At 43.1% G+C, this 13,378-nt stretch overlaps 2 protein-coding genes across 11 annotated transcripts in view; one reads left to right on the top strand and one right to left on the bottom strand.

Moving 5' to 3' along the window:
* LOC112263911 (potassium channel subfamily T member 1-like) overlaps nucleotides 1-3,106 on the top strand; it is a 155,632-nt gene extending 152,526 nt beyond the window's left edge. For all 8 annotated transcript variants that reach the window (XM_042331361.1, XM_042331362.1, XM_042331366.1 and 5 more), the window contains one exon: nucleotides 166-3,106. In XM_042331361.1, the coding sequence (XP_042187295.1) occupies nucleotides 166-295 (130 nt within the window). In that variant the 3' untranslated portion in view covers nucleotides 296-3,106. The remainder of the gene's footprint in view (nucleotides 1-165) is intronic.
* A 5,979-nt stretch (nucleotides 3,107-9,085) lies between these two features.
* Nucleotides 9,086-13,378, bottom strand: part of LOC112262580 (calmodulin-regulated spectrin-associated protein 1-B) — a 34,689-nt gene continuing 30,396 nt past the window's right edge. For all 3 annotated transcript variants that reach the window (XM_042331370.1, XM_042331371.1, XM_042331372.1), the window contains 6 exons: nucleotides 12,954-13,090; nucleotides 12,360-12,610; nucleotides 12,044-12,146; nucleotides 11,824-11,939; nucleotides 11,559-11,677; nucleotides 9,086-11,387 (listed from right to left, as the gene is read on the bottom strand). In XM_042331370.1, coding sequence (XP_042187304.1) covers nucleotides 11,091-11,387; nucleotides 11,559-11,677; nucleotides 11,824-11,939; nucleotides 12,044-12,146; nucleotides 12,360-12,610; nucleotides 12,954-13,090 — 1,023 coding nt within the window. In that variant the 3' untranslated portion in view covers nucleotides 9,086-11,090. The remainder of the gene's footprint in view (nucleotides 11,388-11,558; nucleotides 11,678-11,823; nucleotides 11,940-12,043; nucleotides 12,147-12,359; nucleotides 12,611-12,953; nucleotides 13,091-13,378) is intronic.

Raw genomic sequence — 13,378 nt, forward strand, 5'->3', positions numbered from 1 at the left:
CTGTACCAAGCTGTGTCGACTGTACACAACCTTGGGTATGGTATACAATATTGTTCCCGATTGGGCACAGCAGTCTATTTTGGACAGTACAGTTCTCTAGTAGTGTGTTCTATAAAAATGTGGATGTGACCCAATAGAGTTGGTTTTGCCCCCGTCTCTCTCCAGGTACATTATCCGGTCTGACCCTCTGGCGGGCCCTAACGTGCCGGAGGATCCAGCCCAAGGGCAGAGCAGCAGTGGTGGCCGGATGAGGCAAGACTTTGGCACTGAGACCAGGGACGAGACCCACCTCTGAAACCCCCTCACCTCACCCCGATTGCCAACCCCGGCACACACACACACACACACACACACACACACACACACACACACACACACACACACACACACACACACACACACACACACACACACACACACACACACACACACACACACACACACACACACACACACACAGCTGCTATGGAAGGATGCATAAAGACTGCCTCATCATTAATTAACTACTTCACCTCTTGGAGAGCCTCAGACAGGCCCTCTTGGAGAGCCTCAGACAGGCCCTCTTGGAGAGCATCAGACAGACGCGGCCCTCTTGGAGAGCATCAGACAGGCCCTCTTGGAGAGCATCAGACAGGCCCTCTTTGCAACAGATAAAACAGAAAGAGTGCACCAGTCACTGGAGGGAGAGAGAGACGGACCGGAAGCACGCCCCCTTCCGGACAAGTAAGCAACCAGAAGAGATGATGATGTCAGAGGTCCTGTGACGCTCTTAATATTTAGAGGTTAGTTTGATTTAGCTCGTTCACATGCTTGGTGGATGGAGCTCGCACTTTAGGACCAATGGAAAGGTGTCACAAGAGCAAACTTTGCCTGTATGTTATGCTGGTGAGCTCGACCAAGCACACCTGGTGTGTGTGGGGGGACTGTGTAGTTATCAGTTACGATAGCAAGTCATGTACGGAGTTTGGTACAGAAATTGTTATTCCTTATCACAATGTTAAGGCAGTATTCTTACAAATCAATCATGATAGTACATTAGCACTTTTTAAATTACATTGATTTTCGTTTTTTAATTTCCTATTTTCAATGTAGAAAACGTATCTTATATAGGGACCCTTTTACTGCTCATGCTGGATGTTTCCCCATTTTATTTTATAACATGACATTTCTTATTAAAAGTCTAGAATAGTAAAGGAATTGAAGAACCTATATAAATTCTTCCATGCCACTACAATATGTCGCTCTATTTGTGCCATATGGTATCTGGATATTTATTTTATATCTGTCAGTGTTCTAGTTAAGCTAATGTACAACCATTCCTTATTTCTGACAGGATTTTATGAATTATTGTACATTACAGTACAATGATCCTGATTTTCAAAGCAGTTTACCGTGGAAAACCTGTTGTTTTGCACATTAAGAGACAGGCACAGTAAAAGTGAACATTCACTACAAAATTAAAGTTTGTTATATGTTTTCAGATGTCAAAAGAAATCCACTGTAAAGATGAGTTGGAGTTAACTATCACTTGAAGTCTGTTAGTATGGCCAGTACATGGGCTTGGAGTAGTGTTGCAAGCTGGATTCCAATATGTCCTTTCACTTATACAGGAATCACTTGTACAGTAAATGTAGTATTGTGTGTGCTTTAGATATTGAATCATTATTTAAGGGTTAGGAGATGTATTTATGTTTTATTCTATTTTTTTCAATACTGTTGGACTAATATGTGTGGTTTTATCATTGTAAATAGTCTAACACTTTTAATCTCCATTGTTTCGTTACCAAAAAAATCTGGGTCATTTTTACAGAAATTATAACAAGGTCTTGAAATACTTTTGCACTAAGCTCTGTGGTCATTAAGAGCATTATAGCATGACCCTTTAACCCGAAACTTAAACTATACAATAAAACAGACTACAATATTCACAGCACAGTATGAGTCATACATTCAGAGAGAGGTGTTATAAACACAATATCAACTTAGTTAAGTTTAAGGTTCATTGTCATTGTAAATGACACAATATACTTTGTCCATTTAGATGGAATTTTTGGGGGTGAAACCAGCATACAAATACACACAAAAAGAGTACACCATAATACATGCATTTCCTGACTGCATGAATACGATTAGGTTGTTGAGAAAGTTTGTTATGATGGAGGAAAGGCAATTGATACTTTGATATCAGGACTGAAGTTGTTTAATATATATTTCTTGCTGTGTTTGAGATGTATAGTATTCCCACATTGTCCATTGATTTACTGTAAGTGTAGATAGAATATGTTTGATTCTAGCCAGGCCCCCACAGAAAGGCAGTTTACAGATCTGGAGGACTAAAGAAGAGTACAGTTGATCACCATGGAAACAATGAGCGTGTACAATCCCATCAGTCACCATATAATTAGAATCCATAGAAAATCTGTTTGTGGTTTTTGAAGTTTATACTGTAGTTTAGAAAGGGGCATGCAAACACAAAAAGCATGTTTTTAAATAAAGCTTGCCAAACCAGATATGTTTTCCTACAGCTAGATTGCCGACCTGTGTGAAGTATCACACCTAGAAAATGAATCTGATGATAATATTCCCCGCTTCTTTTTTGTAAGCATATAATTTGATATCTTTATATGGAACCATGCATGTTCTCCAAAAACCTCTGTTCACTTTATCATGTTCTTAATTCGTTGTGAAAAGGTCCATTTTCTACTATTTCTTATTATGAAGTCTGTGTACTTCTCTACCATGATGTAAAATATGAAACAATAAATGCTACATGCAGCAGGGAACATTGAAATGGATAAACACTCCTGTTGTTTGTTTGAATCACAGAGAAAAATGATCACTCAGAAACAGCATTGAGATAGCATTGCTGTTAATCATTATTAACAGGGTGGTGGCGTTGGTTGGGGTAACACATGTTCAGTATTGATTCACTCTAATGTTGACAATGTACACAGTTATGAAACATAAACCAATAGAAGTAAAAAAATAAGATCACACCAGTATCATATAAAAAAAGACTACATAGTGCTTTTCGATACAGCCACCACTAACATTGAGTGGCTACTGCCAACACACTGTCAATGACACTGACTCTACTCCAGCCACTTTAATAATGGGAATTGATGGGAAATGATGTAAATATATCACTAGCCACTTTAAACAATGCTACCTTACATAATGTTACTTACCCTACATTATTCATCTCATATGCATACGTAGATACTGTACTCTATATCATCGACTGCATCCTTATGTAATACATGTATCACTAGCCACTTTAACTATGCCACTTGGTTTACATACTTATCTCATATGTATATACTGTACTCGATATCATCTACTGTATCTTGCCTATGCTGCTCTGTACCATCACTCATTCATATATCCTTATGTACATATTCTTTATCCCCTTACACTGTGTATAAGACAGTAGTTTTTTGGAATTGTTAGTTAGATTACTTGTTCGTTATTACTGCATTGTCGGAACTAGAAGCACAAGCATTTCGCTACACTCGCATTAATATCTGCTAACCATGTGTATGTGACAAATAAAATTTGATTTGATTTGATTTTTTAAATTCTTAAAGCCACAGCCGGTCCTGTCCCTTCCTCTGTTTGCTGGTGTCGTTTACCGCCTGTCTCTGGTCCATTGGCCCTGGTTCTGAACCACCTGGTTCTGAACCACCTCCTGCAGCAAGTCAGTAAAGGTGTATTCATTCTCCAGCAGCAGGTGGTCATCACTGGGAGAACCACCACTAGGTGGATCACCACTAGACTCTCTTCTCTCCCTGCTGCCACTCTTTGGCACCCCCTTTGGGTTGGATTGGCCTCTACTCTGTCTGGGAACTCTGTCTGAAGAAAACTGTGGGGTTTCTTGAGGTTTGTTCTCCAATTCTTCAGGCTTTTCTGGAGCAGGAAGAATCCGGGTCTGGGTAAGGACCTCACTGGACGTGAGTAGCATTGACCAAGCTTGACAAGGACACATTTGACTCAATTGAGGGTTCAGCATAGTCCAGTTGGACTACATCATGATCTGGAGAGATTGTTTCAGAGTCTACTCTTGAACTCCTCACCAGTCTCACCTCTGTCCTCTTCTGGGGGTGAAGATTCCAGAACAATGGGTGATGGTGAAGATTCTAGAACACTGACAGTAGTGTTGCCCCCCCCAGAGAAACATCAACTGAGATAGTGTCCATTTCACATTCGACCTCTTGGTCAGGATCAGGTGATTGGTTTTCTGCTTTGACTTCGATCTCTTGGACAGGGTTGGGGTCAGTGAAGAGACTCAGCCCCCTCTGTGTGGCATTGTGGACCTGCCACCGAACCAAGATGGGGGAGACCCTCACTATGGCTTTCTTTGACCTTTGTTGTGGTCAGGGTTAGGTTTGGCAGAGTCAGGGGCAATAGTCAGATAAGGTATGATCTCTGTATCCTCAGAAGCCTGGGTTGTATTTCGGCTGCCATTTTGTAGATTATAAGTCCTTCCATCATCACTTTCATGTTCCTGACTCGCTTTATCAGTAAGATCATCTTTTCCTGTCAGGTTTCTAATTCCCACCTGGACTCATTACATCCTGGCTCTTTGCTGCTGTACCTCTGACGTCTTCATATATTCATACAGCTTTTCTCCATCAGTCTCCACCCTGTGTAGTTCTCCATCAGTCTCCATTCTGTGTAGTTCTCCATCCTGTGTAGTTCTCCATCAGTCTCCACCCTGTGTAGTTCCTAATCAGTCTCCACCCTGTGTAGTTCCTAATCAGTCTCCACCCTATGTAGTTCTCCATCAGTCTCCATTCTGTGTAGTTCTCTATCAGTCTACACCATGTGTAGTTCTCCACCAGTATCCATCCTGTGTAGTTCTCCATCCTGTGTAGTTCTCTATCAGTCTCCACCCTGTGTAGTTCCTAATCAGTCTCCACCCTATGTAGTTCTCCATCAGTCTCCACCCTGTGTAGTTCTCTATCAGTTTCCATTCTGTGTAGTTCTCCACCAGTCTCCACCCTGTGTAGTTCTCCATCAGCCTCCACCCTGTGTAGTTCTCCATCCTGTGTAGTTCTCTATGTCTCCACCCTGTGTAGTTCTCCACCCTATGTAGTTCTCCACCAGTCTCCACCATGTGTAGTTCTCCATCAGTCTCCACCCTGTGTAGGTCTCCATCCTGTGTAGTTCTCAGTCTCCACCCCGTGTAGTTCTCCACCAGTCTCCACCCTGTGTAGTTCTCCATCAGCCTCCACCCTGTGTAGTTCTCCATCAGCCTCCACCCTGTGTAGTTCTCCATCAGCCTCCACCCTGTGTATTTCTCCACCCTGTGTAGTTCTCCACCAGTCTCCACCCTGTGTAGTTCTCCATCAGCCTCCACCCTGTGTATTTCTCCACCCTGTGTAGCTCTCTATCGGTCTCCACCCTGTGCAGATGTATATGTAAAAATAAATAAAACTTATTTATATATGTATTCAGACCCTTTGCTACCCTTTCCATTGATCATCCTTGAGATGTGTCTACAACTTAATTGGAGTCCAATTCAATTGATTGGACATGACTTGGAAAGGCACACACCTGTCTATATAAGGTCCCACAGTTGACAGTGCATGTCAGAGAAAAAACTAAGCCGTGAGGTCAAAGGAATTGTCCATAGGGCTCAGAGACAGGATTGTGTCATGGAAAAGATCTGGGGAAGGGCACCAAAACATTTCTTCAGCATCGATGGTCCCCAAGAACACAGTGACCTCCATCATTCTTAAATGGAAGAAGTTTGGAACAACCAAGACTCTTCCTACAGCTGGCCGCCTGGCCAAACTAAGCAATTGGGGGAGAAGGGCCTTGGTCAGGCAGGTGACCAAGAACCCAGCTCTGACAGAGCTCCAGAGTTCCTCTGTGGAGATGGGAGAACCATCTCTGCAGCACTCCACTAATCAGGCCTTTATGGTAGAGTGGCCAGACAGAAGCCACTCCTCAGTAAAAGGCACATGACAGCCCGCTTGAAGTTTGCCAAAAAGGCACCTAAAGGACCCTACGGTGAAGCATGGTGGTGGCAGAATCATGCTGTGGGGATGTTTTTCAGAGGAAGGGACTGGGAGACTAGTCAGGATCGAGGCAAAGATGACCGAAGCAAAGTACAGAGAGATCCTTGATGAAAACCTGCTCCTGAGCATTCAGGACCTCAGACTGGGGTGAAGGTTCACCTTCCCACAGGACAAGAACCCTAAGCACACAGCCAAGACAGCGCAGGAGTGGCTTTGGGACAAGTCTCTGAATGTCCTTGAGTGGCCCAGCCAGAGCCCGAACTTGAATCCGATCGAACATCTCTGGAGAGACCTGAAAAGAACTGTGCAGCGGCGCTCCCCATCCAACTGGACAGAGCTTGAGAGGATCTGCAGAGAAGAATGGGAGGATTGTGTGTAGATTGATGATCAAAAATAATACATTTTATCAATTTTACAATAAGGCTGTAACCTAGTAAAATGAGGAAAAAGTCAAATGTGTGAATACAGGTTTTTAGAAATGTATTATGAATAAAAAACTGATGTCACATTTACATAAGTATTCAGACCCGTTACTCTGTACTTTGTTGAAGCACCTTTGGCAGAGATTACAGCCTTGAGTCTTCTTGAGTATGGCGCTTCAAGCTTGGCACACCTGTTTTTAGGGAGTTTGTAGTTTCTCCAAGGCCCTTCTCCACCGATTGCTCAGTTTGGCCGGGGTGTCAGCTCTAGGAAGAGTCTTCGTAGTTCCAATGACCTCATTGCTTGGTTTTTGCTCGGACATGCACTGTCAACTGTGAGAACTTATATAGACAGGTGTGTGCCTTTCCAAATCATGTCCAAACAATTGTATTTACCACAGGTGGAAACCAATCAAGTTGGAGAAACATCTCAAGGATGATCAATGCAAACAGGATGCACCTGAGCTAAATTTCGAGTCTCATCGCAAAGGGTCTGAATACTTATGTAAATAGAAATAGGTAGAATACTCACTATTCACGATGATCCACCTCAGAATGTAGCCTTGCATGACAGACTCCTATGTCCTACTAGAACATGTAGTATTTACACAGAACTGAGGAGTAATTCTACCACAGATGTGGACAGAAAGCTGAGTGTTTGACAGTATGTGCTGTTCTGTGAATACATGACACTCAGAGAGCCACTTCAAGAGAATGAACTACCTGTTGCCATGGTAGGTGTATGCATGACTGCAACAGTTTACCATGGTTATGAGTGCTGCATGCCATTGAGGCATGGCTGGGAGATCACCATTGTTCCAGTTGAGTGGTGGAGGGAGAGACAGTTCACACTAGGGAGGCCTGGAGGATAGCAGCACATCCACCAACTCCCTTATAGTGACGTGATCTGGGTTGAAATGAATTATATTCAGTCTTTTTGGCCCAGCCCCCGTGGAACAAATTTGGAACACCTAAATCATTTAAGTGAAGCGTGCCTTCAATAATCCCTAGGTAACTGGTGTGGGGTGAAAACAAGGCATGCAAAACTATACTGTGAATATGCAAGTGTCTCTGACGAGAACATACACATGTACAGTACCAGTCAAAAGTTTGGACACATCTACTCATTCAAGGGTTTTTCTTTAGAATATTAGTGAAGAAAATAATATGAAATAACAAATATGGAAACATGTAGTAACCAAAGACATGTTAAACAAATCAAAATATATTTTATATTCTTCAAAGTAGCCACACTCTTGGCATTCTCTCAACCAGCTTATTATTTTGGAATTATTTTCCAACAGTCTTAAAGAATTCCCCACATATGGTGAGCACTTGCTGGCTGCTTTTCCTTCACTCTGCGGTCTAACTCATCCCAAACCATCTAAATTGGGTTGAGGTCAGGTGATTGTGGAGGCCAGGTCATCTAATGCAGCTCTCAATCACTCTCTATCTTGTTCAAATAGCCCTTACACAACCTGGTGGTGTGTTTTGGGTCATTGTCCTGTTGAAAAACAAATGATTGTCCCACTAAGTGTAAACCAGATGGGATGGCGTATCGCTGCAGAATGCTGGTTAAGTGTGCCTTGAATTCTAAAGAAATAAATGAGTGTTACCAGCAAAGCACCCCCACACTTCACTGTGGGAACCACAAATGCGGAGATCATCCACTCACCTACTCTGCGTCTCAGAAAGACATGGCGGTTGGAACCGAAAATCTCAAATTTGGACTCAGACCAAAGGACAGATTTCCACCGGTCTAATGTCCATTGCTCGTGTTTTTTGGGCAAAGCAAGTCTCTTCTTATTGGTGTCCTTTAGTGGTTTCTTTGCAGCAAATCGAGCATGAAGGCCTGATTCACCCAGTCTCCTCTGAACAGTTGAGGTCTTTGAGGTCTTTTTAAAAAAATTTTTACTAGGCAAGTCAAATTCTTGTTACTTGAACTCTGTAAAGCTTTTATTTGGGCTGCAATCTAAGGTGCAGTTAACTCTAATGAACTCATCCTCTGCAGCAGAGGTAAGAGCTGGGTCTTCCTTTCCTGTGGCAGTCCTCATGAGAGCCTATAAGTAAGCATTTCACTGTTGTGTTCGGCGCACGTGACAAAAACTTTGATTTGAGACAGTCATCATAGCGCTTTTTTAACTAAAATTTTTTTTTTTAAATGAAGAAACTTTCAAAGTCCTTGAAATTTTATGCATTGACTGACCTTCATGCCTTGGTCTTTTTCCAAATAGGGGTGTTATACAGAAGATGGTCCTACCTTGTCACAACTCAACTGATCGTCTGAAACGCATTAAGGAAAGAAATTCCACAAATTAACAAGGCACACCGGTTAACTGAAATGCATTCCAGGTGACTACCTCATGAAGCTGGTTGAGAGAATGCAAAGTGTGAGAAAAGCTCATCAAGACAAAAGGGTGGCTACTTTGGATATTCTCAAATATATTTTGATTTGTTTAACACTTTTTGCTTCCATGCGTTATTTCATATTTTTGATGTAGAAACAATGTACAAAATAGTAAAAATAAAGAAAAACCCTGGAATGAGTAGGGGTGTTCAAACTTGACTGGTGCGGAACTAACAAACTGTTGGTGATGTAGGCTGAAAAGTGTACAGAAAGTAAAATGTGAAAAGACAAATGAGAACAAAAGATTGAAATGTGTTTTAATAACTTTAAAAATTTATTCAGTTTCAGTGCTTCCATTTAAAAATAAATAGATGGTATGATCTCAAAGAAATAGTCAAATGAACAGGGATGGGAAGTACACACACAAATAGTGATTAATGACAATATAATATTTTAGTAGACAAAAACACTAACATACAAAATATCTATAAAAAAATAAATCAAATGCAGAAAATTATAATCAAGTACTCTATATATTTTTGGAGACGGCAGTATTAGTGAAGGAAGGATGTTATTTTAGTTGACTGGTCACCCATTCTTAAATCTTAGTGTTTGGTTTTAGTTCAGGAAAGGTTTCTCAGTTTGGAGTGCACAGGAGTTCAGTTATGAAAAATATACCATCTTCCTTCTGCAATACATTTTGAATGCCCTTTTAAAGTTGAATTCCACTTTCTGTAATCAGTGAGTAAAGTGCACGTGCAACACTTAGTTGTTCTTGAGGCCAACATACGGTATCTAATAATAAGCACTTGGACAGAGAGAAAAAAATAAAATGGTGGCAGTGTTTGTTGACACCTTTAGGAATGTTCTTTAATGTCGGTCGGTAGGTAAAGTAACTAGACCACAGTCCCACAGAGTGACCCATTATGAATATATTAAATACTGTCATTCAAACCGGTTACAGCAGAACACACACTCTTCAGAACAAGAGCATGCAGCCCTCTGGGGGAGGGGAGAAAAGTTGGCTTAGCAGGGTTGGGGTCAATTTCGTCAATTCAGGAAGTAAACAAAAATACAAAATGTAATTTTACTTCCTGAGCTGATTGAATTGAAATGGAATGACCCCACCCAACGTGGGTAGCCGATCACTCATGTGGTAGAAGGGAGGTGGTACATTGCATGATAAAAGCCTTTGAAACGTGATGAGTGGAGTGCACCTTTATACAGGAAGTAGTGCCTAGTGGAGAGAAATGACTAGCTCTAGCTAGCTAACGTACGCCATACCGATTCATGTAATGTTAAGATGATAACACATCAGCGCCGATTACCGTATAACCAACTACAGTTTTCCATTAAAAAAATAACACAAAAACGTACAAAATAAGCATCATGAGAATTTCGAAGAGTGCCAAAGCCTATTGTTCCCCGCACGTCTTTACCCCCTCGTTTTAAAGGCCTAACGGAGACTAGATGAGTAGTTTAAAAACAATCGCCACCATTCTACATCCCAGATAGACAGTGCTACGACGGGCTGCACTGCGCAAGTTTAGAAGAGTTTGAATAAATAGACAGTTGATAGTAGCAGTATGATGCTTGTAGAAGGCCAGTGGATGGTCTGGGAGCCCAGTAACAAACAGGAGACAGTTCAGAGCAGCACATTGGACAGAGAGAACGGGAGAGGCAAAGTTGGCAATGCTTGTCTGGTAGCTAGTTATACTGGAGATTGATTTGTTGCAGAACACTGGTCCTAGAAGTCCTAAAAGAAAGTAAGCTGGTCATCTCAGGTCAGATTTTGAAGTGGAGAGATTGAGAACCACCTACCCCTTCCAACAAGAGAGGAGGGTGGGGGGTTTAAATGAGTAATAGTGTGAGAGAACCACCCACCCACTCAAATGGACTCAAACAAGAGAGGGAAGGCATAGCGTATTTTGCTGCAGCGGAGCTCAACCATTTCAGTGACAAAACAATAAATACGTCAAGTAAAAAGACATCCACCACATGAAAAAATGACACGTTTCTCTTAGTCTTTAGAAAAACCGAACCGAATGAATCCATCAACGAACAACCTGAACAGAACACATGGAGATCCCGACAGATGACAATGTCACTGGCAGGCCACCAGTACATGTATCCATTGATACATGCCCCCACAGTGTGAACTGAAGGAGCCACGTGTCTGGCCATCCTTGATAGAGGGGGAGTTTCATTGGCTGTGGACGTCAATGCAGTCTATCCAGCAGAGCATGGTGGAATGGACCCTAGGAGGGGTTCCCCAGGGTGAGTTCCAGGGGCCTCCCCAGATTATTTCCCGCTCTTCTTTGGCACAGTGGTTCTCTTGGCCTGCCACAGGTGGTTGTGGATGGTGATGGCGTCTATGCTAACCGACACGGTCTTAGCGGGGATGACAGTGAACTGCTTGCGGTCCGAGCTGTACTTGTAAAGCTTGTCGATCATCTTCTTGCTAATGCTCTTGGGGCCCGTGCCGGTCAGCTTGAGGATCTCCTCCGTGTCTGGGAAGTAGGAGTAGACCCCCCGGAACTGGCAGCCCCCATCCCTGAACAGGATCATCAGGTGGTGTGCATCTACTCTCTCCAGCTCCTGGGAGTCAGATAGAGGGGTGGGGGGGGTTACCACTGGTTCTGGAGTGCTTGGTAATAGCATTTAACAGTACAACTTGTGGAATACACACCAGCTGGAATGAGATTTTAACCAATCAGCATTAGAACCACCTGATTTATAATTGTATTTAACAGTAAGATGATAATTCACCTCTAGAAGGGTGTTCTTCTGGGGTTCGTTGACTTTGCCAGCGAGGCAGCAATGGGAGATGGCATTGAAGATTATTGGCTTGTTGGACTTGGAACTGGGCTCCCTGAACAGCTTGGGACCTGAGGACAGTGGAAAGACAGGTCTTAACATTAGATGTTAACATACACGGAGACACGAGGAGAAAGTGAGCAGCGCAATGGTTTAATGGGAACATTATAGGGGCGTGTAATAGCTTGATATGCTAAAGGTGGTGACTTGTACTGACCAGTGTATTCTGCCATGGAGGTGATGGAAGACGCAGTGGATCCGTTGTCCCAGTCTCTGTCAGTGTTCCGACTGGCGTTCCGACTCAGGCCTGGGAACGACTCCACAGACTCACCCCTGGCAACGGACAGCAGAGAAAACAAGAGGTTTTAAAATGTCACACAGAGAAAACACACAAATAAAAAGAAACTCACAACCGCCCACACATTTGGGTTACTTACCGTTGGGAGCCTGGCACTCCAGAGTTGACGCTGTCTGCCTCGGCGGTGGCAGCGGAGGCCAGGGAGAGACTGGAGCCTGACTGGACACTGCTCAGGTTGTCAACTACAGAGAACCAAAACAGACGCTGTCTTAATGTAGCTAACCTCTTCCCATTATGCTACTATCGTCATAAAATGTGGCCTAGATGAAGGAGAACCAGTGTCAGCAGGGTTTTTCCTCCAGCTCAGCTGGATCAGATCTGTTGGTTCAGCAGTGGAGTAAAAGTGCCTCTGGGACCCCAGTTAGAAACCCCTGGACTAGAAAGGTGTTTCTTACGTGTGGAAGAAGAGCCCTTGGAGGAGAAGGTGTCGCTAGAGATCTCCTCTCTGCTGAACGCAGACTTGGGTCTGTGAGTCTGGTGACTGAGTTTCTTGGGCTTGGTCTTAGCAGTCTTGGGTTTGGCGGGGCTGCCCAGGCCCTGTTCCTCCATCAACTCCTGCTGCTTCCTCCTCAGGTACTGCTCCTTGATGAGCTCCCTACGGGTCTTCTCCTCCTCCTTCCTCATCCGGTCCTCCTCCGCCTTCCGCCTGGGGGGAGACAGACCATAGGCTCAACAACTGCTGCATTTGAATAGACGGAGTCATAATGTATTTAAAATGCATCTCAAGTGTCAACACACTTTAGAAGGTCCTGTGTTAGAATATTCTCTAACGCAGGGCAGAAGAGGAATGCCGTTGCTCTTGTCTGCGTTTTCAATGAGTCAATATTCAAGGTAAATAGAACAGACACACTAATGTTCCAAACGTGTGACTATTGTGGGAGGGTTGTGGTGGTGTTGCTGTAGTGCTTGGACATGGTCTTATCCTACCTGAACAGTATGTATTGTCTAACAGACCGTTTTGATTTGGTTGTAGAGGCAATGTTGGTTACCTGGCCTCTTCCCGTTTCTGTTCAGTCTCAGCCTCCAGCTGCATTTTTCGTAGCCGGGTCTCCTCAGCCTTCTTCTGCTGCCTTATGAGAAAAGCTGCTCTCTTCTTAGCCAGTTCATCCTCTGCCTTCTGTTCATCCTGCAGCATAAAAAGTAACACTTGATCAATACTGGTATCAATTTTCTCAATTCATTGTAATACAACTTAATTTATGCCGAATGATTGCCTGCTGTGTGTCCTCCCCTCATCTCCTGCCCTTTTTCTACATTAGTGGCTAGTAACTTTCGTTTTTTTCAGTAATGGAGAATTTCATACTATTCCTTCCAAGACAATTTTGTACAACTATAAAAACAAATGTAATTTCTTCCCCTGTCCTGTTTGCGGTCATTGAATTTGGTGCATCTTGTCTATATATACACACACACA

This window comes from Oncorhynchus tshawytscha, linkage group LG12, assembly GCF_018296145.1.
Source record: "Oncorhynchus tshawytscha isolate Ot180627B linkage group LG12, Otsh_v2.0, whole genome shotgun sequence".
Classification (NCBI taxonomy): Eukaryota; Metazoa; Chordata; class Actinopteri; order Salmoniformes; family Salmonidae; genus Oncorhynchus; species Oncorhynchus tshawytscha.